This window comes from Helianthus annuus, chromosome 8, assembly GCF_002127325.2.
Source record: "Helianthus annuus cultivar XRQ/B chromosome 8, HanXRQr2.0-SUNRISE, whole genome shotgun sequence".
Lineage (NCBI taxonomy): Eukaryota > Viridiplantae > Streptophyta > Magnoliopsida > Asterales > Asteraceae > Helianthus > Helianthus annuus.
In genome coordinates this window covers 4,878,377-4,904,480 of record NC_035440.2, presented here as the reverse complement: position 1 = coordinate 4,904,480, position 26,104 = coordinate 4,878,377, and the positions used below count along the sequence as shown (strand labels likewise).

The following is a 26,104-nucleotide window of genomic DNA, read 5'->3' as shown; positions in this document are numbered from 1 at the left end:
TTCAATCATATAATATTAATAATTAATAACTTTTCCATGTATATCTCCATAATTTATTCCTAAATCACACGTTATACAATTACAGCTTTTTTTATGGTTTATAATAAGCTATGATCAAGACGATACTATTTTTAACTATTCTTTGACTTCGTCCAACAATTATTAAATTCCAATTTTATTTTCTTAAATATATTACTTTTTATAAAATCACGAAAGTAATATTTTTTTATTTTTTATTTAATAAACATTCAGCATATAATAAAAATAATAGAAGTGAGTCAAATTTGTGTTTATAAGATATTTAAGCTATAATCGCGAATTTAAAGAAGATATATAAAATAATTTCATGTATTTAATGATTATAGAATATTAGACATGACAAATAAAATATGAAAATATGAAATATCATATAATTATTTATAATGATTTTTGCTATCTCGGTTTTTCCTTACCTTGTAATAGACTGAATACATACGCTCTTTCAATATATAGTAATCATTCTTTTTTTTGTAACGTAAGAGAAAGTAATAATTTTGTTGAAAATTACCATATTTATAAAACATCCAACGAAATATAATTTTTTTTTTATTTGATTTATATTTTAAAAGGTTGAAAATAAAAAAAGTAATGTTAAATTTGATGCAACATAAAATGCTATTTGTTGGCTCATGTTAGTGTAAACAGTACAACTTTTGTTTATTTTTTTATTCAAGTTTATAGTTATATTTACAAATTATTCGAGTTTATAGTTATATAAAGACTATTAAAATAGTGTTACTAAAGCAAAAATAAATATTCAATGTTACACCTATATATAATAACTAGGTTATGGCCCCGTGTGTTACACGGATTGATTAATGAAAACGATATAAATTATTATTTGTAAATACTTATTATTTTTAATCTACTCTTGATTGTTTTGATTGAACATACATGATAAATTCATAAGTTGTCAATAATAACATTGAATTTCATGGGATAAACCTCCTAAAATTATAAAATAAAAAACAAAGTCATCAAAATTCACACCCACAAAACTTGGGAAACGTTGAATTAAAAAAAAAAATTGGATATTAATAATCTAACTATTCATCGTTGGCCGCTAACAGTTACAATTTCAAAAATAACCACCGGTTGTCCCAATTGTTAACATATTGGCTTCCAATGGACGTTGACTAACAAAACCCTCTCTTACCACTTAAAAAATACAAAATAATGTGAAAAATGAGCTTGTTCTTCGTTAAGACCCTCTGTAGTGGGGCGTGGTGTGTGACTTTTTTTGATGGATAGCGCCCCGAACACCACGACGGGCGGCGCTATGGGGGTCAAACTGGTGGGTGGCGCCATGCTCATAGCGGCGTGATGTTGGGTTTGATTTTTTTTCTTGTTTTTCCCCTAACTCACACACATATATAATATACATACATATGTATAATTGAAGGCGGTATTGGCCGGAAAATCGGAGAAGAAGATAGGAAAGTTGGCCGGAAAATCAGAGAAGAAGACAGGAAGCGATTTTTGATTTTGAAAGTTTTTGGGTTAGACACACTTGGTCCTTGCACTTTCTCAAATATCTAAATTGGTTTTTAAAACTTGGTTTTTAAAACACATTTGGTCCCTGAAAGTTTTTAAAACATATTTGGTCCCTGAAAGTTTTGGAGAAGAAAACTTGGTTTATAATTTAAAAAAGTTAGAAATTAATTAAAAAATTGAAAATTGAAAATTAATTAATTGAGTAATGATGAGGCAGGGGATTTATGACTACGGGCTCTAGTGACATAACGACCCATAAAACTCATGTGTGACGTTGCATGACAAGTGTCATATAACGCCCCCAAAGAGGCTTTATGAATACCGCAGAATTGGGACAAAGCTTTGAGTGAATCAAATCCAAACAAATAATAACTCAACATGCTGTCTTTCGATAATGTTGCATGTGGAGTTCGATTGTGTTTATTACTTTATTTTATTTTAAAATAATTAAGATATCGTATTTTATCTAAATTAAAATTTAAAAAGCTTTAAGATATCGTATCATTTATATGCAATTGTAATTTTAATAATTTAAATTAAATAATAATTATCTACAATAAGAATGGTCTAAAATAATGACAAGTGTCTTTTATTAGTTTCTTTTATTATATAGTATAGATATAGATAATAATGAAAATAACAAACTCTCTGTTTTAAGAAAAACAATTATTTAAAGAAACTTAATATGTTTCCATTGACATCTCCTCTAAATAAAATCTTCATTAATTAAATCATTTTAAAACAAGAAAGTAATCGTTTATTATTCACTTTACATTTATAAAAACCTTTCAATCTTCTCGTTTTATATAAAGACTATAAAAACCTTTTTAACAACTAAACATTTAAATCCCATAAACTATAAACATGTCAATTCTTGCAAGATTTGCACTTGTTCTAGTTTTGTTCATCTGTTTGAGAGGATCAGAAGGTGGTGTACAAACACCACCATCGTGGGTTAGCGGCGGAGCAGCGGCAGCGGCGACAAAATATCAAACCATCACTGTTGATCAATCCGGTGGGGGGAACTACACCACTATTCAGTCTGCCATTGATGCCATTCCTTTTGATAATATGCAATGGATTTGTGTTTATGTCAAAACTGGCATTTACAAGTATGTTTTTTTTTTCTATTCTTTTTTTTTTCTTCGTTACTAATTTATGTTGCTTTTCATTTTTTTTCACTTACAAAAATTACAAGCATAGTTGTGAGTAAATTTAACAAATCCCATGTATTAAAAATCCCAGTAATGAAAGGTTTCAACTTAGCATTTGGTTCCTTATGGTCTTCTGTTTTAATTTCTCATCACTTAAAATAATATAATGAGAGTGCTTTAGTTTCTCAAATGGTATGGTATTCTAGAAACAATCCAGGGCCCTACACATTGGTAGCTTCAACAAAGAAACCATTTTTTTGCCCTACGAACCAGACCTCGTAACAAGTGTAGGGTTAATTTTTGGCCAAACAAACCGATATACAAACCGACTTACTTGTAGGAGTCGAACCCGTGTAGGGTTTGCGAAGGGGAAAGAGAACATGTGTAGGGTTGCCAAAGGGAAGGAGAACCAGGAGAAGAACAGTCGTTTGAATTTTGATGTGTAGGAGGATAGACATAAGAAAAGGGTAATAGAGTAATTTCATATGAAAAGGTGAAATATGTAATTAACGAGTTGACGTTATCCGCGCGTTGCGGCGGGGTGTTGATTATAAAAGCCTTTAGTATCATCGTATGGGGGGCGAAAATTCTTTAGTTTAAGTGACTTAAGTAGGAAGAAAAACAGCCAAAATGGAAAAGGAATATTCTTGAGTCGTATGGGATGCGAAAATTCTTTAGTTTAGGTGATTTAAGAAGCAGGGCCGGTCCTGAGAATTTAAGTACCCTGTACCACCAAGGAAAAAAGGGCCCTTACCACCTAACGAAGTAATAAACTATTTTTTAAACGACGATTAACATTATAACAATACACATAGTAAAATCATATTATTAGAATAATATAGCGTAATAGCTAACCTTCTTGATAACAAATTGGCTGATATATTTCTTAATGGTGTTCGTTTACTTTTTAATTAGTTTCATTAATCTATTGTGTTGGTATTTTCATTTTGAGTAACATTTTAGTGAATAGTAGTATTTTCTTTAATCAAAATTATTAGGTGTATTATAATTCAATTTTATGCAACTGTGTATATTTTCCGACTGTTATATAAAAAAAGTTGTTTTTTTAATATAATTTTAGGTTGTTTTTTATTTTCAGAAATATCTTATTTACGGGAACTTGATAAATCTCTTGTATAAAGTACTTTTCAAAATTTTTATTACTCAACAATTAATATAGTTTCTATAGTTTGATTTTCGAACTTATATTTTTCTAATAAAAAACCAAATACATTAATATTTTCAATTAAGTTTAGTTTACTAAAAATAAAATAAATTATGGCAATTACGAAAATCAATATTTTAGGAAAACATTTCAGTGATTCCACATTAACAAAGCAGTGCTAACCAAAATCAAATTTTTTTTTTTTTTTTGAACGGCAAATTTGGATCACTGACGGACCACTGGAGTATCATCGTGCCACCAGAGGAACCACCCGATCATATCCATCTCCACTAGGCATAATGCCACACCAATTCAGGAGGAAACCCAATAAACATGGGAAAACCCCCCTTGTAGGAATCGAACCCAGGACCTATTGGTCCCAAAGCCTTATCCCACCACCAAGATGCCACTAGGCTAACCAAAATCAAATTAACAAAAAAGTTACATCTAGTTATTGAAAATAAGAATCGAACCAGGCCATGTTAATTGAGAATAGAGCGCATGAGCCACCAAGCCATACTACTTTTATGTTTAAGCTGCAGCTAGAAATATTTATATATAAAATATATTTGTTTTTTTTAATCTAGGGCCCCTTGGAAAAACGGGCCTCGGCCGAGAGTGCGGCTCGCCCACCTCTAGGGCCGGCCCTGTTAAGAAGGAACAAAAAACGGCCAAAATGGAATGATGAAAAAAGGAGAAAATATGGGATGCGAAATTCACCATTCGCATTGGTCAATAAATGTTTACAAATTTTAACGCAATACTAACCTGTCTATGCAGATAAAAAAGGAGAAATATTAAACACGCTAATGGTATATAATTTAATCGTATGAATCGGAATTGTTACCCTAATTCCTCTTGTTTGTGACAGCCGAGCATTCATCCTCATCCAACATCTTGTTATTTTCCTTCCTTGATTAACTGTAGACAATTTTCAAACTTAAAACACAATTACTGTTAGTATTTTAAAAAATCAAAAGAATCTTTAATTTGAACACCTTTCAAACGTGTATTTGACTTCTTAATTTTAGATTTGCCAAAAGCAATAATAATCCACAAATACATGCGACTTTTTTTTTTTTTTTTTTTAGCAAAAGTCATTTTTTAAGTATTTATTTTTAATGAACAACAGAAAAATGGCCCTATTTTCTTCTGAGCGTCAATGAATAAGTAATAATCATTACCTTTTTCGATTGATCTTCAAAAGACCAAACACCCCTCTGATGTTCGAATGATCAGAACTGACTTCTGCTTCCTTCTTGTTCAATTAAAGAGCCTTCAATTTTTTCTCCTTCCCAAAAGTGATAACCGCTCTGATAATCATCGTATTAAGGATTTTTATATAAATAAATTACTTAATAAATAATATATCCAGATTTTAACAAGGCATAATCCAATTTTATAACAAATATAAAATGAACGATTTATCGGATTTGTTAAACTAATTGAGATGCAAAGTCGATAAATAAGCATGTAAAAACGTATGATTGAGTCGATTTCGCAAAATTTGTAAGTGTCACCTATGACGGCCAATGCGAATGATGATTTGGTTCTAGTTTGCGATGAGTTTTGATGAACTGAGAATGGAACGTGGTTGATGATTTGGAATGGAGTATGAAGGAATGAGAAGGGTTTGTTTTCAGATTATATTCAATAGATTATTTTGAAGTGGCATTTGGTAAAGAGAGAAAAAGAGTGACGAAACGGTCGGTAGGGCGTCTCAAACCGGCATCACTTTTGTGTTGAACATGCGTGCAAACGGAGCGGAATTTGTGATGTGTTTTGTTTTAAATAAAAGATGAGACGTACCATTTCATGAACATAGGTGATGGTTCAAACGTGGCGTCTCTTAACTTATAAATGACAATATTTTGTTAGGTCTTAATTTCTAACCGACACAATTTTTAATTGAAGAGATACAATTTACAAACTTATATATATATATATATATATATATATATATATATAATTTCTAATCAACACAACTTAAACGAAGGGGTACAAACCTCAAGTTGGTTGATATATTTAAAAGTAGTTTGAAGGGTTGTGACTTTTTGAAGATGTGTGATTCAAACCATTGCGTCTTAGGTTAATTTTTATAGTATTATATAATATATAATATATAATGAATAAAATTTTGTAGGGTGTGAGTAAAATAAAAGGGTGTGATTTTTAAACAAATGAAACATAACCCAAGTTGCTAATTGTATAAGGGTATAATTTAACGGGTTGGGTAAATATGTAATAAAGCCTTTTACCAAGGGGATATATGTAAAAATCTTAAACATATTATTGTAGTGAAAAGATTAAAATCCCATACGATAAACCCATGATTTATCTAAAAGGACATGTTAATGATGTCTGAATAGTCTGAATAGTGTGTCAATTAGGGGTGTCCAAACTGCTCGGCGCTCGAAGATCGTTCGACGATCGTTCGAAAAAGCTCGAAAATTTGCTCGTTCGATTCCTTGCTCGGTTAAAACCGAGCCGAGCAGCTCGGTTCGGTTTAAAAACGAACCGAGCACGAGCATAGGTACGCTCGCTCGTCGCTCGTTCGTTTTTGATCGAATTTATTTTTATTATTATATATATATTATATTTATTAAATATATATATATATATATTATATTTATTAAATATAATAAACATGTAACATATCCAGCCCCTAGAATCCTCATATCTTCAGTTCAAAAAAAAAAAAAAACCCTAATCTCTCTCACATCCATCCAGATCCCTCGTCCGCAAGCATCACTGTCCGCCGGCCATTCAAAATTAGAGGTCTTTGAAGTTATTTTGCATTTTAGATGTTCGTAAACATTAAACATTTGGATGACATTTTGTGTTTATTTTTGTGGGACTTTTTATGTTTGTATTTTGTTAAATTGTTATGTGTGTGTGAGACATATAAGTTGGTGAATTTTGGTGAATGAATGGCTGTGTATGAATGCTAAATAAAACTGAGCAAAAGCGAACCGAACCGAGCGGCTCGGTTCCAAACCGAACCGAGCACGAGCATAAGATTTCCGCTCGATTTCCTAAATCCGAACCGAACCGAGCACGAGCAGACCTCCGTTCGGTTCGGTTCGGCTCATAAACACCCCTAGTGTCAATGGTTTTTGTTTGGCGTTAAGCACTCAATTTAAGGATTTACAAACATTTGTTTTTTTAAGATTTTATAAATATCATTTTAGTTAAAAGATTATAATCCCATATGATAAACATACATGATTTATCTTTAAGGAGAGTGGACATGTTAGTTGTGTCTCAATAGTGTGTTGTTGCGATATTATCTTTTGAGTTAACTTTTGTTTTGTTCTCTCTGGTTTGGTCACTTAAACGGTTTTTCGTCAATCATTTGAAAACGGTCACTTTCCTCTTTAATGTTTCGATATTGTCACCAGTTTGCTCCTCGGCTCTAACTCCATCCATATTGTATGTTAACTGAAAGGGCATTTTTGAAATTTCAATTTAACATACAAGATCCAAGCACCCTTACGTTATACTTGAAATTACCAAAATTCCCTTCCGGTTAACATTATAACATATAATATGGAAGAAGTTAGAGCCGGGGAGCAAGCTGACGACAAGATCGAAACATCAAGGAGGAAAATGGTCGTTTTGAAATAATTGGGGTAAAACCGTTAAAGTGACCAAACCACATGGAGCAAACCGGAAGTTATCTATTATCTTTTTATGGATTTTTTAATTTTTTAATGATTTTGTTTTAATATTTGTGTAGTGAACAGGTTAAAATCCCATATGATAAACCAATGATTTATCTAAAAGGAGGTGGAAAAAGAAAAACATATGTTGTTTGGAATGGCCATAACTCCATTGAAACCGATGCAACTTTTATTTCGGAAGCTGACAATGTTGTTGTCAAGAGTATCACTTTCATCGTACGCACACAACACTTTTGTCCTACATTAATTTATGTCTTAAACATATTTATTTTAATATTAACTAATTATTGTTATTGTTGTTTGATCAGAATTCTTACAACTACCCTTTGGCAAGCAATGGCCACAACCCCATTATGCCCGCGGTTGCGGCAAAGATCTCCGGTGACAAATCGGCTTTTTATCGTTGCGGTTTCATGGGTGTTCAAGATACTTTGTGGGATGATGCCGGTAGACATTACTTTAAGTTGTGTTCGATACGAGGTGCGGTTGATTTCATCATGGGGTCCGGTCAATCTATATACGAGGTGATTAAAGTACAAAGATTATTATTATTTTTTTATGAAACTGTTTGGGTCGCTGAAAGTCCTCTGTTTTATAGTGTGTCATTCTAGTTTTATAACTATTTTATTTATTTTTTTTATTATTGTTAGAGGAGTACAATTTCGGTAATCGCGGGATTCTTAAGTCCCCAACCGGGATTTATCACCGCCCAATCGAGGGATGCTGCTAGTGACCTAAACGGTTTCGTGTTTAAGGATTGCAATGTGGTTGGAAACGGCACAACTTATTTGGGAAGACCATGGCGCGGACATGCTCGAGTTCTTTTCTATAACTCGAGATTGTCGAACATTGTTGTTCCTCAAGGATGGCTTGATGGGGACTTCATCGGCACCACAATGTATGGTTTCGTTCTCTATATTATTCATAAAATTTTAAAAATTGTATGTATTATTTCGCAGGGTGGGCCCCACACTACTCGACGTTTTTTTTATAAGTTACTTGTTTTGACCCGTGACACAATTGGCCCACCCCCATCATATGATCACATTTATCTTTTTAATTTTTGTTTTTTAAATTTTGGGTTGGTTGAAACAGGAAAGATTTGGTGTTCGCCGAGGATGAATGTAGGGGCGATGGATCGGATACATGGAGAAGAGTATGGTGGAAAAGCAAGCTAAGCAAGGAGGAGATACGGCGGTTAACGAGCAAGTCTTACATTGATGAAGAAGGTTGGATTAAAAATCAAGCTTTCAATATGTTATCTTGAACTCCAACAATTGTTTTAATCTTGTTTTTGAGATGTTATTTTCGATTTCTTTAGGTTTGTAGTTTGGTTGTAAGGTTGAAAGGATTGTTAGAATGATTCTGGTTGTAAATGGTAATCACTTTGGATTGAAATACTATGATTCCATGAATTGTGAGTTGCAAATTGTCACAATTTTCGTTACTTAAGTTTGGGTGTTGCTTATTATTGTCACTAGTTGATTAGTTTTATTATTTATTTTAATAGTAATCTCACCAATACATAACAATTTTAACTTGCACAACAGATTCGCGACACCCACGGCGGTGCACGTTGAATATTACATAATCAGGGATACCCACAAGCGCCCCCTCACCCTAAAAGTATCATTTACAATTACATTTTACATCTCAATCTAAAGGTGCAAAAAAAAACATACTCGGGTCCGGACCCGGTAAAAAAACCCGTAACCAGTTTATTTAATACCTGGGTATTCTATACCCGAAACCATAACCGACCCTACTCATAAGGTTTGATCTCAATACCTGGAACCGGAACCGATTATACCCGATTATTACCTGAACCGTAACTAAACCTGTGATAACAATAACCGGTTCTAATCCTTGAAACAATAAACTGAAACTGGTTCCATAACCGAAACCGGTTATTATAAATACCCGATCTATGCAGTGTGCACCTACCTCTATGACTCAAATCAAACAACTTTATGCAGGCGGGCCCGTTATCACTAAAAATAAACAAGTTATTTTGGGCTTTCGAATTTTTAAGACTAAGGGCCCAATTGTTCTAGAAACGACAAAGTGAGCAGTCCGATATAGTGTGACAATTATTACCGGTTAAATCGTTGCATATATTTCACACAATATAGAAGATATTAAAGGTTGCAATATTAACGCATTTACTAGAGTAAACTGCTAAAATGGCCCCTGAGGTTTGGTCACTTTTACCACTTTAATCCAACACTTAAAACTTTTGAATCTAGATTCATATGGTTTCAATTTTGTTACCATTTTCATGCAAAAGCAAAATCTAGTCAGATTTTTCAGTTAACATCCAGCTTTTTTTTTTTGTCTTTTCCTCTCTTTTAATGAAGGGAAAAATTGTCAGATTTTTTTAATTTGTTATAATAAAACGTTAAAAGACCATTTGCCCTTCGTTAAAAGAGAGGAAAAAGACAAAAAAAACGGGATGTAAACTGAAAAATCTGACCATATTTTGATTTTGAATGAAAGTGACAATAAAATTGAAACCAAAGAATCTAGATTCAAAAGACATGACTTTTTGGACTAAAATGATAAAAGTGATCAAAACTTAAGGACAATTTTAGCAATTTACTCCATTTACTAATAAATGATTAGATTTGGAATTTTGAATAGTATTTTATGTCAAAAGCATAGTGGAAAGCCCGAAAATTACTCCACAACTACTGTAATAAATAAAATACATTCTTCTGAATTGTTTTGTCACAATAGTTGGTGTAGAGAGGATGCTTTATACAGTTTTTTTTTTTAATTGTAAATAAGGCTTGTAGTTGAATTATTACCCATGGCCCTTTTGTAAAATAATTGTTTTCGATCCTATGATTTCTAATACTTACTTTTTATTCGGAAGCCTAAATAAGATTAGAAAATGACACGAGTCCACTTAGTATAATTGGGTTGAATTTTGAAGAGCCATAAGCACAAACCAGCCGTTAATTAGGGTGAGACTCATGGGCCATGGGTTTGGAGACAATGAGCCTAATCTCACGATCCGCCTAAATACAGAATTTTTTTCGCGAGTTCCGAAAGATTCCGGAACACTAAAGAAGCATCTAGGGCTGCCCGGAAGTTTCCAGAACAACCTACAAGTTGCTGGAACGTTTTGGCACCATCGGAAGACTCTAGATCGGCCTTGAAAGAGCTCAGAAGGGTCCAGAAAGGGCTACATAATTCTGTCCAAAGTTTTAGCCAAGAATTCTCTAGAAACACCTTGAAAACACTTGATATTTTGCAAGAAGGCTCTAGAAATCAACTTATAAATATCCAAGATATTATGTAAAGAATTATCTAGATGGAGAATTCTCTAGAACTAGGAAGGACTAGTATAAATAGGATGATGGGGTCTCATTTAGAGATCACCCAACAATATCACAAGTAAACACACTTCTACTTGTAAACACACTCTTGTAAATCTTCTTGTAATCAATACAAAGTTGTTTCTTTGTATACACAACTTGCAACCATCACTTGAATCACTCAAAACACTACATCGTTAGGGCACATAGCTTAACTTAGATCAAGTCTAAGTTGCTACACGTGAGTCAAAAGTTAACTCCGTGACACTAAGCATTGGTCATTTTTTTCCTAACCCATTTCACACCAACAAAATAATTAATGGACTGATTATTTCATTAACAATACTTTTCTCTTAAAATATCTTACACAACCAAATAGTCAGCATGGTCCCACCAGACCCCAACCATCCATTTAATTCTCAGTTAACTTTTCCTTCATGTCCATACCCTCCTTTCTTATATAAAATAATACAATGCCTTTACACCAAACTGAGTTAAATTTCATTTTTTTGTCCTTTATGTATTATCTGAATTTTGAAACATGTCCTTTAAAAGTTTTAATTTCATTTTACGTCCAAAAAACACATGTTTTATATCACTTTAAGTACTTTACACCAAACTGAGTTAAATTACTCAGTTAGGTTTATTTAAGGCAAGGGTATTATTGGTATTACATCTTAGTTATTTTGTTTTTAAAAATTAATCAAAACAATTAAAGGTGGGACCCACTTTACAAAGTTTCAAGGCTTCATCTTTCCCACACCCCCATGTTTTCCGGTCATCTTCTCTGGCTCCGGTCATCTTCTCCGGCGAGTTCTTCATTTCCGGCAACTAGTTTTTCAGTTTTGTTTCTTTATTAGTAAAACATAAATACCCTTATGTGGGTTACACTTGTAAAAATTGCAAACATCGAGTACGTTTTTTTGTACTTTTTAAAGATAAAGGATATAATTGCAATATGGTATCAACATAAAGGACGATTTTTGTAATTTACTCAATATATAATTGAAACACGTTTTCCACTTTGCAGAAAAGTTCATAAAGCTTTTTTTATGATAATTCAAAAATATTTATAGATTTTGGTCTGCTAGTATTGTTTTGGATAATACTAAAAATATGACTTTTTTAAAATAAAGAAATAATTTTCTACTTAAAAAAAGAAAGAAGAAAGTAATACAAGAAAAGAAACAAAGATCATTAAAGAGGCATTAAAAGTATCACATGACATAGGTCCCTCAGAATTTCACATTTTTTTCTTGTGGCTATCATGTTGATAACACTACTACAGATACCCCCACTCAATCCCCTATAGGTTGACACTTGACACTCTACATGTGTTGATAACATTTTGAGTCGAATGCCATTTTAGTCTCTGTGGTTTTGGTCATTTTATTAGTTTGGTTTAAAGGTTTGAAACGTTGTCATTTAGTCCAAATAGTTTCAAACGTTGCCATTTTAGTCCATTAGGTTAACTTAATCAATTTTTTATGTTAACTAGAAGGGCAATTCAGTCATTTTTTATGTAATTATGCTAAAAGAAAGGCAATTCGGTCATATAAAATGACTGAATTGCCCTTCTCGTTAACAGAAAAATGGGATTAAGTTAACCCAGTGGACTAAAATGGCAACGTTTCAAACTATTTGGACTATAATGGCAACGTTTCAAACTTTTAGACCAAACTGACAAAATAGCCCAAACCACAGAGACTAAAATGACATTTAACTCTTAACATGTTTGTACATATACCACAAAACTAAACTAAGTTTTGGGTACTTGTCAAATCTTGTTTGTTTCTTGAATTAACTGTACAATGAATTCATCTGATTGGTTTATTTGTGTTCATTCTATATGATAGATGATAGAAGTAAAGATATATAATTACCGTTTAATGTCTCGTTATTGCTTTATAGAACTAGGGGTGGTAATTTTTTAAATAACTTGAAACAAAAACTATCTAGCTTTTGTTTGCCATATCTAGCTCATATAATGAAAAACCATGCTCATGTTCACTTGTTCAATATGTTTAATAAAATGGGTCGTGTTTGGGTATGACTTGTTAAACCCTAGTATCAAACCCTTTAACTAAGCAAACAAACCTATTTACCCCCACCCCATCTAAGTCATTTATTATGATGATTTAACATGTATATAACTTGATTATAACGTGTCCACATGGTTTATTCACTTAGGTTTAATAAGTCATCGTTAGTTAAACGATTTTAAGTTTGTCTGGATGAACATTAGTGTTTTAAAGACAAACAAATATATAGTGGCGGAGCTTGACCAAAAGTTTCGAGGGGGCGGAAAGTCATGGGATTCAATTTATATATTGTATAAATATTTAGGCAAAATAATTGGGGGGACAATCTTATATAATTTTAAAATTTTTGAACGAAAAATAGGAAATTTTACACTTCTAACCGAAACATTCAGGGGGGGTGCACCCTCCCCCCCCCACCCCCCACTTTACACTATCCTCCGCCACTGCATATATATATGTATGTTCGGGTTAGAATATTTAATCTGCTAAACCGTCAACCAGGCACAATTCACAATAGTTATATAAGTATTTTGTCTTTTTAAGCTTAACTTTTGTGACTTGGTAGTTTTTATTTGTTTTGTAAGGCAAAGATAGTCATGGTATATTTCTGTTCATAGTTCCAAAGAATGTGCAATTATTAGGCAAGAATACTAAAAGACAGAAGAAGAAAAAAAAAGGGTGAAAGTAGAAGAAAATGAAAAACTTTATGCTCACTTTATAATTGTAGCTTTTTGGTTGAAAGAGACATGTTTGTTTGGGGTTTTTGAATTGAATTCAAGTCACCCCACATAACCCCTCTTTATATTTCTCAACTTGTCCTTCTTCTTTCATAATATTCTAATTCTGACTCCAACATGGATATTTCGATGCATTGTTGACACAAATGAAATTAGAATCTTCTCATCATTGATTGTTTCACAAGATAAAAGAAATTACCGGTCAATACTTATATTATATTATTATTTTATTATTATAGTTGAATAATAATTATATTGGTGGATAAAATTACGGTGTAGAACTTGAAACATTTAAGAACATACTCACAAAATAATCATCAAAAAATGAACTATAACTGATTTTTGGAGCAAAATTATTTCTTCATAAGGTTGAAAAAACTTAAAATGATATGAAGATAGACATATGTTAAATTAAGAATCGGTTATAAAAAGGCGAAAATCGTATGAACACTTATACAGTTATTTCTATTGTTTAACATGTCAAAGATAACACCGCCTTTTACCAGCCACTTTTTATGGTTTGATTATATGTGATTATGTTGCATATACTACATGCACGTGTTTACAGAGATGTGCATCGGGTCAAAACCAAGCTGAACATGCCTGGGAACAAAATCGAATCCAATCGATAATGGAACCCAAGGATCGGACCATTAAGGGTTAGGTCGGTTTCAATTAATTGAGTTGAATCTTATGGGTAAATTTGTTAGGAGCGAAAACAATAAATAAAAACCCTATACAAGCCCACTGTTAAGAAAATTTAAATATTAATTGCGAATAAAGGAACCGTCTGAACAATGATAAATCGATTAACGCTGTCTGAAGAAACCGATTATATTTTTCTATGAATTGAAGTTTGAAATCTCGTATTGTAGTTTGGTTTTCCACCAAAGTACACCCTAATAATGTTAAGTTAAAACTTTTTTCATTTTAACTTATTGGGTTTCTCGGGTTCTGTCAGACCTGGACCGAACCAACCTGAAACTGATTGTACTGGAAAATTGTACTGAGTGTGGTAAGTATGTTCATTTTCCTCGTATCGGCCCAAGAATTGTAGCTCTCGCATTTTTCTACTAAAAACTGCTACATAATTGAAACTATGTTAATATTTACTATTAAACGAGTTAACGCTAACCCGCGCGTTGTAGCGGGATGTTGATTAAAAATGTCTTTAGTGTCAATACATGAGATGTGTCCCTTCTTGCGCTTTGCGGCGAAGGTTAATTTAAGTTATTTGTAGGTTTTGGTGTTTTGTATTCTGCGTTATACGTTTTTTGCATGATGTGAAATAGTTGTAATCGAAACATGAATAAAAATAAAAAAAAAATCAGCAAGAAAAACAAACCCAACTCTAAAACTTACAATTCACACGATGAACATCAACCTTTTCTCCACAACCAAAACACCCACCATCACCATTACCACCACCGGAACTCCGCGTCACCACAAAGAAAAACATCGCGTCTTAGGGGACCACATCTATACCATCACCATCGACCCTACTCTCGTTACCGCTACATGCTACAGCCACACCCTTCTGCGGCCGCCGACAACATTGACCACACGGAATCGGTCATCGTACTCCATGGCAGCCACATCCACAATGCACCCAAAAAGAACCGATGAGTGACCGGACGATTGTCGGTCATAGAGAACCCAAAAAATTTGCTAATGCCACCACGCCGGGGTCATGCATTTCCTAAACCAACCCTCGTCGGAATCGTAATGTTTCTATGAGTACCCAGAAGATTGTTTATTCAAGGAACATAAAAGAATATATACAAATAATATTTAAATTGCTAAGTTATACTTTGATAATAAAAATAACTAAGAAATAATATCTTCAAAGAATGAGCAAGATCGTTCCTTTAGTTGACTTTCAAAAAGTCAAACTAACCAAAAATAAAATTGCCCTAGATTTTCCCTTTTGATTTTCCAACGATTTTTTTTTCATTTATTTCGTTTTTGAATCCTTCGACGATCAGATTCACTTATGTGTCTAGTTCCTTAATTGAATACGTGTCTAAGAAATGAAACTTCATTTTGTTTTTGCTATATTATTTGAAATTCTTTGAACCGAGTTTTATACTTTGAAACTTCATTTGATTTGAGATCAAAGTTTTGATGTTGTTTCAAACGGCTGTGTTGTAGACTCATGAGTCATGACTCAAGTTACTTTTTGCATTAGTATATAATATAAGGGTAAGGTTATTGTAAAAAAGGTTAAAAGTGTGAAACATGTGAGAAATATTGTGGAGATGACATGTGTCCTAAATCTAAATTAATTCAAAAGGGTAAACAAGTAATTTTATCATTAATTCAGTTAATGAAAAACTTCTCATAACCGTCACCTTAATTATAGGAACTGGATTTTTTTTAAAAAGATCTCTATAAACACCATTCTGCAAGTATATAACATCATTCAACAAGTATATAACACCATTCAGTAAGTATATAACACTATTCAGCAAGTATATAACACCATTCAGCAAGTATATAACACCATTCAATAAGTATATAACATCATTCATCACATATATAACACCATTCAGTAAAGTATATAACACCATACAATAAAGTATATAACATCATTCAGCACATATATAACACCATTCAATAAAGTATATAGCGCCATTCAGCACACCATTCAATAATCATTACATCTCTGTATTATCTTCTCCACTTCCGGCACCACCACTGCCGCTCCGCCGCCGCTGTCGTATAGAGAGAGAGAGATCATCTGGTCGTGCGATGTAGAGAGAGAGATCGCACGACCACCACCACTGCCACTTCCGGCACCACCACTGCCGCTCTGGCACCACCACTACCTCTGCCGCTCCGTCGCCGCCGCTCCACTGCAATGTAGAGAGAGAGATCGAAATTGTAGAGAGAAAGATCTGGTCGTGCGATGTAGAGAGAGAGATCGAAATTGTAGGGATTTTGATTTACAGTTTCCTATTTTAATTAGATATAAAGACTTTATTACCCCAATAATTTTCAATTCAGTCCAAAAAAATAAATCAAGTTTTACAATTTGGTCCCTATTAATCTCAACCATTAGATCAAAGATCTAAGGGTGTAAATTCTTTTTTACCCTTCTCACACTTTTGGTCTTTTTTACATGAACCTTTATCTATAATATAATATATAATTAGATACAAATATGAGTGAATTGCAAGCTTTGTCATTTATCTTTAGGCCATTTTACAAGTTTTGTCCTTTATGTTTAAATTTGACGAGTTTTGTCCTTTATGTTTGAAAATCAAGCACGTTTTACCCTTTGGGGCAAAACGTGCTTGATTTTTAAGGACAAAACGTGCTTGATTTTTAAGGCCTAAAGGGTAAAACGTGCTTGATTTTTAAAAATAAAGGACAAAACTCGTCAAATTTAAACATAAAAGACAAAACTTACAAAATGACCTAAAGATAAAGGACAAAACTTGCAATTCACTCTACAAATAAAATATTCAAACTCTTCAAAGACTTCTAGATCAACATGCACGTCTCATTCCTTCAATCTTTCCATCGACATGCTTATTGCACTTGAAGAAAGTCTTGCTTTTGACAAAAGTTTAAGCACTAGAAGCAGAAGAAAACTGTGACAAATTCTTGAATTTGATTCACTTATTCATCATTATCACCATGCACTTTGCACATTCAAGAATCATTCTTTTCCCATTAAATCCCCTTTGTTAACCACCTTTATTTCTTTATACTCATGTACACTAAACCCTTCACACTTTACAACCCTAAAGTCATCACAAACCAAAACCAAACCAAACCCACCCCTCTATACCCCCTAACCATCTTCAAAACTCAAAACCTTTAATCTATCCAAACTATGAAGTCTCACGAAAATTAAGCGATCTCGATAAAGCCGCGGGATTCGCTTGCAAATTCGCCAAAGAACTACCCGCAACTCCACTAGTTTCATCGATTTTCGACTGAAACGCCTTCGAAAGAATTCCACCATTAATCGACACCGCGCTTTTCACCGCCTTATTCGGATCATTCAAAACCTCTTCATTTCCATTACTAGAAGATGTTGCCAATAAATTCCCATCTCTAGAATGCTTTCCCAATGGCGAATTAGGGTTCATCATTGGCATTCGCATTTGTACTTGCATTTGCATTTGCATCGGCACTTGTACCGTACAACCCCAGTAATGCGGCGGCGGGTACATATTTACATTTACAGGAACACCCGGGTTTGGAGATCTGTACGGAGTATAGTTCCAAGGATAACACCATGGGTTAGAAGAAAAACAAGGGATTTGAAGAGGGTATTTTGGTAAATTCCTTAAATTACCAAAATTCCCACCATTTTCCCCCAAATTAAAAGTAGAACTTGAACTTGAACTATCATCTTCTAACTTTTTTGACTTATCACTAAAACTCAAAGCTTGATTCACGGATTCACAAAGAGGAACATCAGAGCCAAAATTAAGAACACTCCCATTCGTTTTCGACAAACCGTCGGTAAAAATCAAGTGTCGGTAATACGAAGCGGATGACAAACTCTTGTTCTTTCGTCTACCCGACCCGACCGGAGTGTTTCGCATTGTTCCGCCTGCGGTCCAATATCTTTGACAATTTTTACAGAAGTGTCGAGGTTGGTTAACGTTGTAGTTGTTGTAGTAACAGAATTTTGTGTCCATACTGTTGCATCTTGGACATGGGAGAATCTTGTCTGGTTTTTGAGGTTTTTCTTCCGGATTCGGGCTCGGGTTCGGAATGTCCTTTTTTGTGGTGGTTGTTGTTGGGAATTCTTTGTCTGGATTTGGTGTTTTGGGATCATCATTGATTCCTATAGATGTTGATTGATCAGAGCTGGTGTCTTCTACTTGTTCTGTCTCTCTAGTTTTCTGTAATTATGAGAATTTCATGTTGATTGGTCATTTAATTGGTGAAATAAATCTATAAAACTTGAAATTTCTGGTGGAAAAACAGAGGTTTTTTTTTTTTTTTTTTTGTAATCTTATAAAAAAAACCATGAAAATTGTTGAAATAATCTATAAACATTTGTAATATCTGGTGAAAACAGTGGTCAATTTTGTAATCTTTTATAAAAATTTAAATTGTTGAAAAAATCATAAATAAGTTAAACAGGGTATAAAACTATAAAAGTTCCATTAAATTGCTCAAATTAATCAATAAAATATATTTTTTTTTATGAAAAACAGAGGTCAACCCATTAATCTTTTAAAAAAATCTTGAAAATAAATAATATAAAAGAAAGTAACCGATCTTTCAATAAATTGCTCAAATTAATCTATAAAAAATTGTAATTTCTAATAAAAAACAGAGGTCAGTCCAGTAAACATTAAAAAACCTTGAAAATTATTGACAGAATCCTAAATAAATTTAAAAAGGGATTAAATAGAGTAACAAATCCATCCTTAAATTGCTAAAAATAAATATGTAATTTCTTTTCTTTTTTTGAACGCCAGTAATTCAGTAAATATGTAATTTCTAATGAGAAAAGCAGAGGTGAATCCAATAAACTTTTTAGAAATCCATATTTATTTTTTTCAAAAAAATAAAAATGGAACATAAATCACTCCAAAACCTCGTATGTCAATACCTTATTGTCTCCAAAACAATATTGTTGAGAACCATGATCAACATGAGACAACTGAATTGTCTTTCCAAAAAGCTTGATCGCCGGATCTTTAACTTCCGGCATGAAGTTGATCGGAGAAGAGTGTTTGAATTGTTTTGTAACGTAAATCTGTTTTGTTGTATTGGCGGCAGATGGTTATAAAAAGCAGAGGTAAGGGTATGACACGTAGGCATGGGGAGTAAATATGAGCCACAAGTTCTTTGTGGCTTGTGAGATTTTCTTTGGGGAAAGTGGGGTAGGCCTACTTTTTATTTGGTGTAGGTTTTTGATATACATTCTTGTCCCCAATAATATATTCTTTTCACTTGATGATAAAGTGCGTTTTGTTATGTGATCAAAATTCAAATATATTTATTTACTTTATCTATTAATCGTGGTTGATGATTGTTTTGGTTTGTATTATTGTAATCTTGTCTTCTTTACTTGGATAATTGATTATAATATGGTTACTGATCAAAGAGTGGTTAACCAAGGGAGGTTAATTTACTGGTCTCGTCAAGTAGGGTTAATCCATTCTTTTGGAGGATCGGTGGCTCGATCATCCGCTGATCTGTCTCCTGCACAAGGTAAACACACCGTGACTCGTAACAATAAGGATGTGGTGGGTGGTGCTCCTTGTTACCACTCTCTGGCATGAGAATCGGTAATTTGCTTGGAAGCAAAGTGTGTGATAGTAGTAAGAGTGAGAGAGTTGATAAGCGATACCTTAAACCTGGTCCGGGATGGGTATATATAGTCGAAGAGTTAAGGAGGGTAATTGAGTGGCTAGACTGACAACGTGCAGCCTCTTGCAGGTATGTCAGGCACGTAGGTTATGGAGGTGACAGATGACTGCTATTAGTGCCACTTGCTGTTTTGGCCACTTAATTCAAGGTGTTAGTCTCACTTGCGTCGTCAATAGGATGCGATGTTGGGCCGCACCGCTATCTACGGTAACTGCGGTTGTTTCCGCGTCCCTTGCTTTGACGAAGATATGTATAGGATGCGGTGCTGAGCCACATCGGTATGTGCAGTAACTATTGTTGTTACCGCATCCCTTGTCGTGACGAAAACATCCGTTTTCGTACACAAGGTAAGTCTTCCCATCACTTGACCGATTGGAATCGCCAACTGCGTTCGCGCGTGCCCGCACGGACACAAATAAGTCCTTGATGGTGGGAGTGTTTGATAAGGGGTGATGGTCACTCGCGACTGCTTCGGTGCAAGATTTGGGACCATACCCCTTCAGTTACTTCTTATTGCGGGTTTACTTGAAGGATTGGCTAAGCACCAATCCATAGTTTAACATAAACAGGTCTAGAGATGTTTATTATTTGAATCACACTCAAAATGCTATACTAAGTTGAATCAAACTTATTAGAATTCGGTTTTCAGATTTCAATTAGATTAATCGCGCATGTTAAGGGGCATAATTTTTGTTTAGCAGGGTAGTGTTTGCTATTCAGAAGGAGGTATCGGCGCGACTTGTTGCCCGTCGACTTGCCATTAGTCTGTAATCGTCTCTGTTTTGAATGCATTTTTTAATCGAAATGGATTTATGACTTTTGAACCTATTGGACCAGTTAATTCAAATTGCACACATGTATATACAGGGGCGGAGCTTTTAAGGCGCAAGGGGGTGCACCCACCCACACCAATGTTTCATTTAGTTGTGTATTTTTCCGATTTTTCATTCAAAATTTTTAAAATTATACAGGTCCGCCCCCACCAATTATTTTCCCTAAAAATTACTTGCCCCTACCAAGTTTATTGTCCAAAAAAAATTATACATATTTTTGTATTGAGTTAAAAAAACGTGAAGAATGGGGCTAATAATAATTTATTATAATTGTTTTTGAACTTGAAGTGAATTTAAATAAAGTCTGAAACTAGTTTTTATATAAATGAAACTTGATGGTTCAAATTTAGTTCTTTTTATTGCATAAGAACGGGTCCTTTGAATGAATGAAGATTATTTTGTTTTATTCGGAGTTATTATTGTTTGACTCGCCCCGAGTCGAATAGTTGACCCGAAGATATAACCCAAAACATAGCGATAAGAAAAAAAATTGAGTCCCATGACTTCCACTCTCATGGAACTTTTGATCAAACTCCGCCACTGTATAAATGCAGATACATTTGGTTTTTATTTCTTTGTATATATATTATTTATTATAATAATTCAGTTTATTTCTATGAGTCCGAATTCAATATTCTGAATTCAAATAGCCTTTTCCTATTCAAATTCATTTAAAAAAATCAAAATTATATATATATTGTTGGTGAGTTTTGATGAATAGCAACTTTATTTTTATAATAATATATAATTTTTTATTATTTTATTATTTAATATATTATAATAGTTTATTATTATGTTTACTTTTAATAACATATTTTTCTTTTTTTTTTTAAATATATAGTTCCTTTACCTCTTTTTAATAATTGTTTTTTTAACATATATTAATTTATCGATTAATTTGATACTTCTTTAATAATTTACGTTTATAACTTTTTTCTAAAACTTAAGTACGTAGTTGTGCTTGATTTCTTTATCTGACATTCCGTTATAAGTTTTGTTAAAAACGAAGTTTTACTCAAAATAAAGTATTTATTTGGTATCATAAAACGGTACGATGATAAACTAAATTGTTCTAATGGTTTGACTTTCTAAACAACATGTTTTATTTTTAAATCATGTTTGTCTTACATTATCATTTGCTATGTTTCGCCGCAACGCGCGAAATAAAAAAACTAGTTCTAATAAACCGAAAGTAGTAAGATGTCTCCTCGTTTTCTGTGAAGTGAAGGGTTCAAATTCTTTGGAATGCAACTACAAGAATATGTAGAACAAGGTTAGTTTGTCTTTAAAAAAATAAGAGTTAATTACGTTTTTCGTCCCTGTGCTTTGTCAAAAATCACTATTGCAGTCCATTAGTTTAAAAATTGCGAAAACAGTCCCTGTGATTTCTTTTTCGTAACTATTTCAGTCCAATCACTTAACACTGTTTAATTATTATGTTAAATTTTCGTGAAATGACCAAATTACCCCTGTTGACCCAACTGTCATTTAATAAAAAAATATAGTTCACAGGATTCGAACTTGTGACCTTTGTGTTAGAAAGTAACTTTTAAACCATTGAGTCATGTATCCAACTTGTTATTAGACACATACTGTTCTTGTTTTAACATAAAACCCAGCCTGATAACCCTTTCTCTAATCCTCATTTATGTCACACCCCTATTTTCCACGTGTCACCGGTGGGCCCGGTGGGGAGTATCGTGACGTAATTGATATCATCATGGTCAAACAACACAACATATAAATGCACAGCGGAAGCAAAAGATAGATTTATTTCAACTGAATAAATTGTAATGTTTAAGTATCACAAAATAGTCGAAACAGATCCATAGGCGGATCAAAATAAAAAGGAAACTGTTCAACAGACTTTGACATCTAAAGCTTGCGAGACTTGAGTAATGATGCCTGGAGTAGCCAGCCTATTTCGTTTAGTACCTGCACTTAGCCTTTTTGGAAAATACGTCAGTTTGCACTGGTAAATACAACTTAACTGACTCATTTTGAAAAGAGTTTGAAAATTAATTTGAATGCACTTCGGCAAAAATATTTTTTATAACTTGGGACAATTATTCAAAATAATCTTGTATACAGTTTTACTCATTTGTCGTCCATTAGGGCCGGTTTGTAAGGCCGGACTTAAGTTAACTGACACACCACAGGTATAATGCCCACAAGGTTGATTCCTTATAGTGGGATACCAGTTTTTCATAATACATCTGTCAGGTGTACGCCTACACCCCGTGCTTAGGTCGTGGCCATTTCTTTGAATGATGCCAAGGATATCCGGGACATGGTCATTTAACCCCCAAGGGCCATACACCAAATGATACATATCAAACAGTTTATGTAAATACATCAATCACATTACGATTTAAATGACTACATACACCCGACCAAGCGGCACTTTTATAGTACCGTATCCCAAGCCCGTATAGGGAAAATAAGTTAAGAGTATTTACCTGAGCAAAGTATAAATCAAATACAGCAAGTGCACGTATCTTTTACTGGGCTCCTAATCGGGAACGAAGGTTTTTAATAACCTATTAGAATCCTAACGGGTCTTTAATTAAGCTTAGACTTAGAACGGTTAGTTTTCAAAAGGAAGACACGGTTCAAACGCATGATAAAGCGAAGACCGGTTTAGAATGTGGTTTTGACCCGACAATCTTGTATACTTGTTTAATATGGGTAACTTAAACACATTCTGGATTTTGAGACAAAAACGATATGGTTTGACCCGTTTCGGCTATTATATGCAAACTAGTTACATAGACCGATCCGAACGCGAAACATGCGTAACGGGTAACCATAAGAGTCATGAACATGTTCCATAAGTTAATATGCTTCAAATATGTTGTGACATCAGTAGGATGTCTTCTATTATGCCCAAATGATTTTAAACTCAAATTACGCCTCGAAAGGGTATTTTGGTCATATAAAAGGTTATAAAAGAGTTTAATATAATTCTGAGTTTCGGGTCTGATGTAATTAGTAAAAATACTTAATTTACTAAGTTATATCAGTAGGGTATAACTTATACGTGAAATTTATCACTTAAAACCAAACTATGCATCTTAAGGGCATTTTGGTAATTTCACATAGGCTTAAAAGGTTAAAACTTGAAATCTGAGTTTAAGACTTTTGCTTAGTGCTAAAGTATAAGAATTTACTTAAAGCATCAGTAGGTATCAAGTCTTATAGATCTAAAATGGTTTTAATACATACTACGCGTTAAAAACGCTTAAAATGACGATTTTGAGCTATTTCCGGGTTCTTAAAGGAAAGCTGATAATTTTATTATTCCAGAAGGCTCAAAATACTTTATTTATCATATTAGATCAGTAGAAAAAGGTTTGGTAAAACTTATTTTATAGCCTAAAAGGGCAAAACCGACAACTACTGAAAATAAGCTTAGAGCTCTAGGTTATGATCAGCCTAAAAATAAATAAAAATCTCCAAAAATCCCAAAATATTATTTTATATCAGTGGGTAAAAATTTTGGTATCAAAAATTGGGTTTAGATAGGCTATATGCTAATTACGCCTTTTAATTACTAAAAAGCTTTCTAATTACGCTATTAAGCGTAACTCTTAATCTAGACCTCAAACTGATGTCAAATTTTAGGTACAAGTTTATAAATCAGTACCTATGGTTTCTACTCCTTTACATTTTCAAAATTCACGTTTTAAGGTCATAAGGGCATAATAGTCAACATTTAGGCGATTAACGGAAACATGCATATAAATTGGATAACTAATGAACCAAGTTGTATAATCACAGAGGGTTATACTTATAGGTAACTTGGTCCTAATAAGGCTCTAAGGCATTCCTAAATCATGCTCAAACGGGTCAGGACTGAAAGTCAAAGCATAAGTCAAACTATGCGGCTTTCGGTCCCAAACCGAGCCTAAACTGAAAATTGTCGAGTTGAACATGTTTAGACATGTTCTTACATTAATTACCAAGTTATATTAATGTCAAAACAGGTTGCATAACTTCTACATTGCTAATTATGCATTTATTTGAAATTTAGCTTTCTGTTGACTTTTTATAATCAAGTTTGACTCGACAATTGACCTAATTAGAGTGGGAATCAGAGGGTGACCTTTTAAGGGTTTAATGCCCACATAATTACCAACTCATAGGTACTTTCAAAATGAAATTTGACTAGAGAAATTAAGATTAATGACGAAGTCAAACCTTAATTACGACGGTTTGACTAAACGCTAATAAACTAAGCAAAACTGAATTAAAGGAGGTTAAGCATACTTACAATAGTCCTAAGCACGACTAATGATCACTAGGAAAGATGCTTGAGCTCCAGGAACCTCCAAGAAGTGAGTTGTGGAGTTAACAAGTGAATGAGCAATGAAGACCCAAGATCATGGCCTTTATATAGGTTTCTAAGATCAATTTGATCATGCCAAACAAGTCTAAGATTGTTTCCATATGATTACAAGTGTCCCTAGACCCTTTAAAACCATCAAACAAGCCCATAGAATCAAAAACAAGTGTTTAAAGTCGGTTACAAAGCTTTAACAGGCAGCTGTCCACATTTTCAGCATCTGGGCACTTCAGGCGGGCCGCGTAAGATCCCATAGGGGGTTTACGCGGGCCGTGTAAGGGTCTGATCCGGTCAACAAGTTTCAAAAATTGCAATTTCAATCCCTGGTCCTTCCAAACTTGTTTTTAACTTGTTTTCTTGCACTTTTAACCCCCAAACTTGACTTTTAAGGACCCCAAGTTATAAACCAACTTTGTTTAGTCCCCGGTTATTCATACGTTCACCGAAAAGTCTTAAATTTCAACGTTGACGCTTTTAACCCCTCGTATACGAATATTGTCATAACTTTCTCATACTTTATCGAAACCTTGTGAAATTTTTATCACACATTCTTGTGAGTATAATTTATCATTACAAAGCTTCGGGTCTACTACAAGATCACTCAAAGGTATACTTTAAACATGTTGACACATTTAGCCCCTGTAGTTTGTAATTCCTCACATTCTTTCACAATTACCTTCGTATGATCCATGATTTATTCGTTTAAGGATATAAACATCATGTAGGGTTATTGAAAGACATATTTATTCATTGTTGACATTTTGAATCCTTTTACACACATAGATTCTCTGTTTGTCAACTTTAGTCCCTCTAATTCAATCCTTTACTCGTTTTAAGTCCATGACACGTGTCGATATAATATTGGACATGAATTTTCGAGGTGTTACAATTTACGTCACACTCTGCTCTCTCTGCAACCCACTATTCATCCACCTGCAACCTCT

The 26,104-nt window shown here is 33.5% G+C and overlaps 2 protein-coding genes across 2 annotated transcripts; one reads left to right on the top strand and one right to left on the bottom strand.

The window, feature by feature from the left end:
- The first annotated feature begins 2,240 nt into the window (after window positions 1–2,240).
- LOC110869449 (probable pectinesterase 29) lies at window positions 2,241–8,839 on the top strand. The gene is made up of 6 exons (XM_022118701.2): window positions 2,241–2,680; window positions 3,787–3,821; window positions 7,599–7,751; window positions 7,844–8,059; window positions 8,186–8,433; window positions 8,631–8,839. The coding sequence occupies exons 1-6, from the start codon at window positions 2,398–2,400 to the stop codon at window positions 8,800–8,802; spliced, it is 1,107 nt and encodes a 368-aa protein (XP_021974393.1). The 5' UTR covers window positions 2,241–2,397; the 3' UTR covers window positions 8,803–8,839.
- An 8,194-nt stretch (window positions 8,840–17,033) lies between these two features.
- LOC110871852 (cyclic dof factor 2) lies at window positions 17,034–19,386 on the bottom strand. Its single transcript, XM_022120604.2, has 2 exons — window positions 19,219–19,386; window positions 17,034–18,499 (listed from the first exon to the last, which is right to left on the bottom strand). Exons 1-2 carry the CDS (start codon window positions 19,318–19,320, stop codon window positions 17,474–17,476), a joined length of 1,128 nt encoding a protein of 375 aa, XP_021976296.1. The 5' UTR covers window positions 19,321–19,386; the 3' UTR covers window positions 17,034–17,473.
- Between the last annotated feature and the right edge of the window lie 6,718 nt (window positions 19,387–26,104).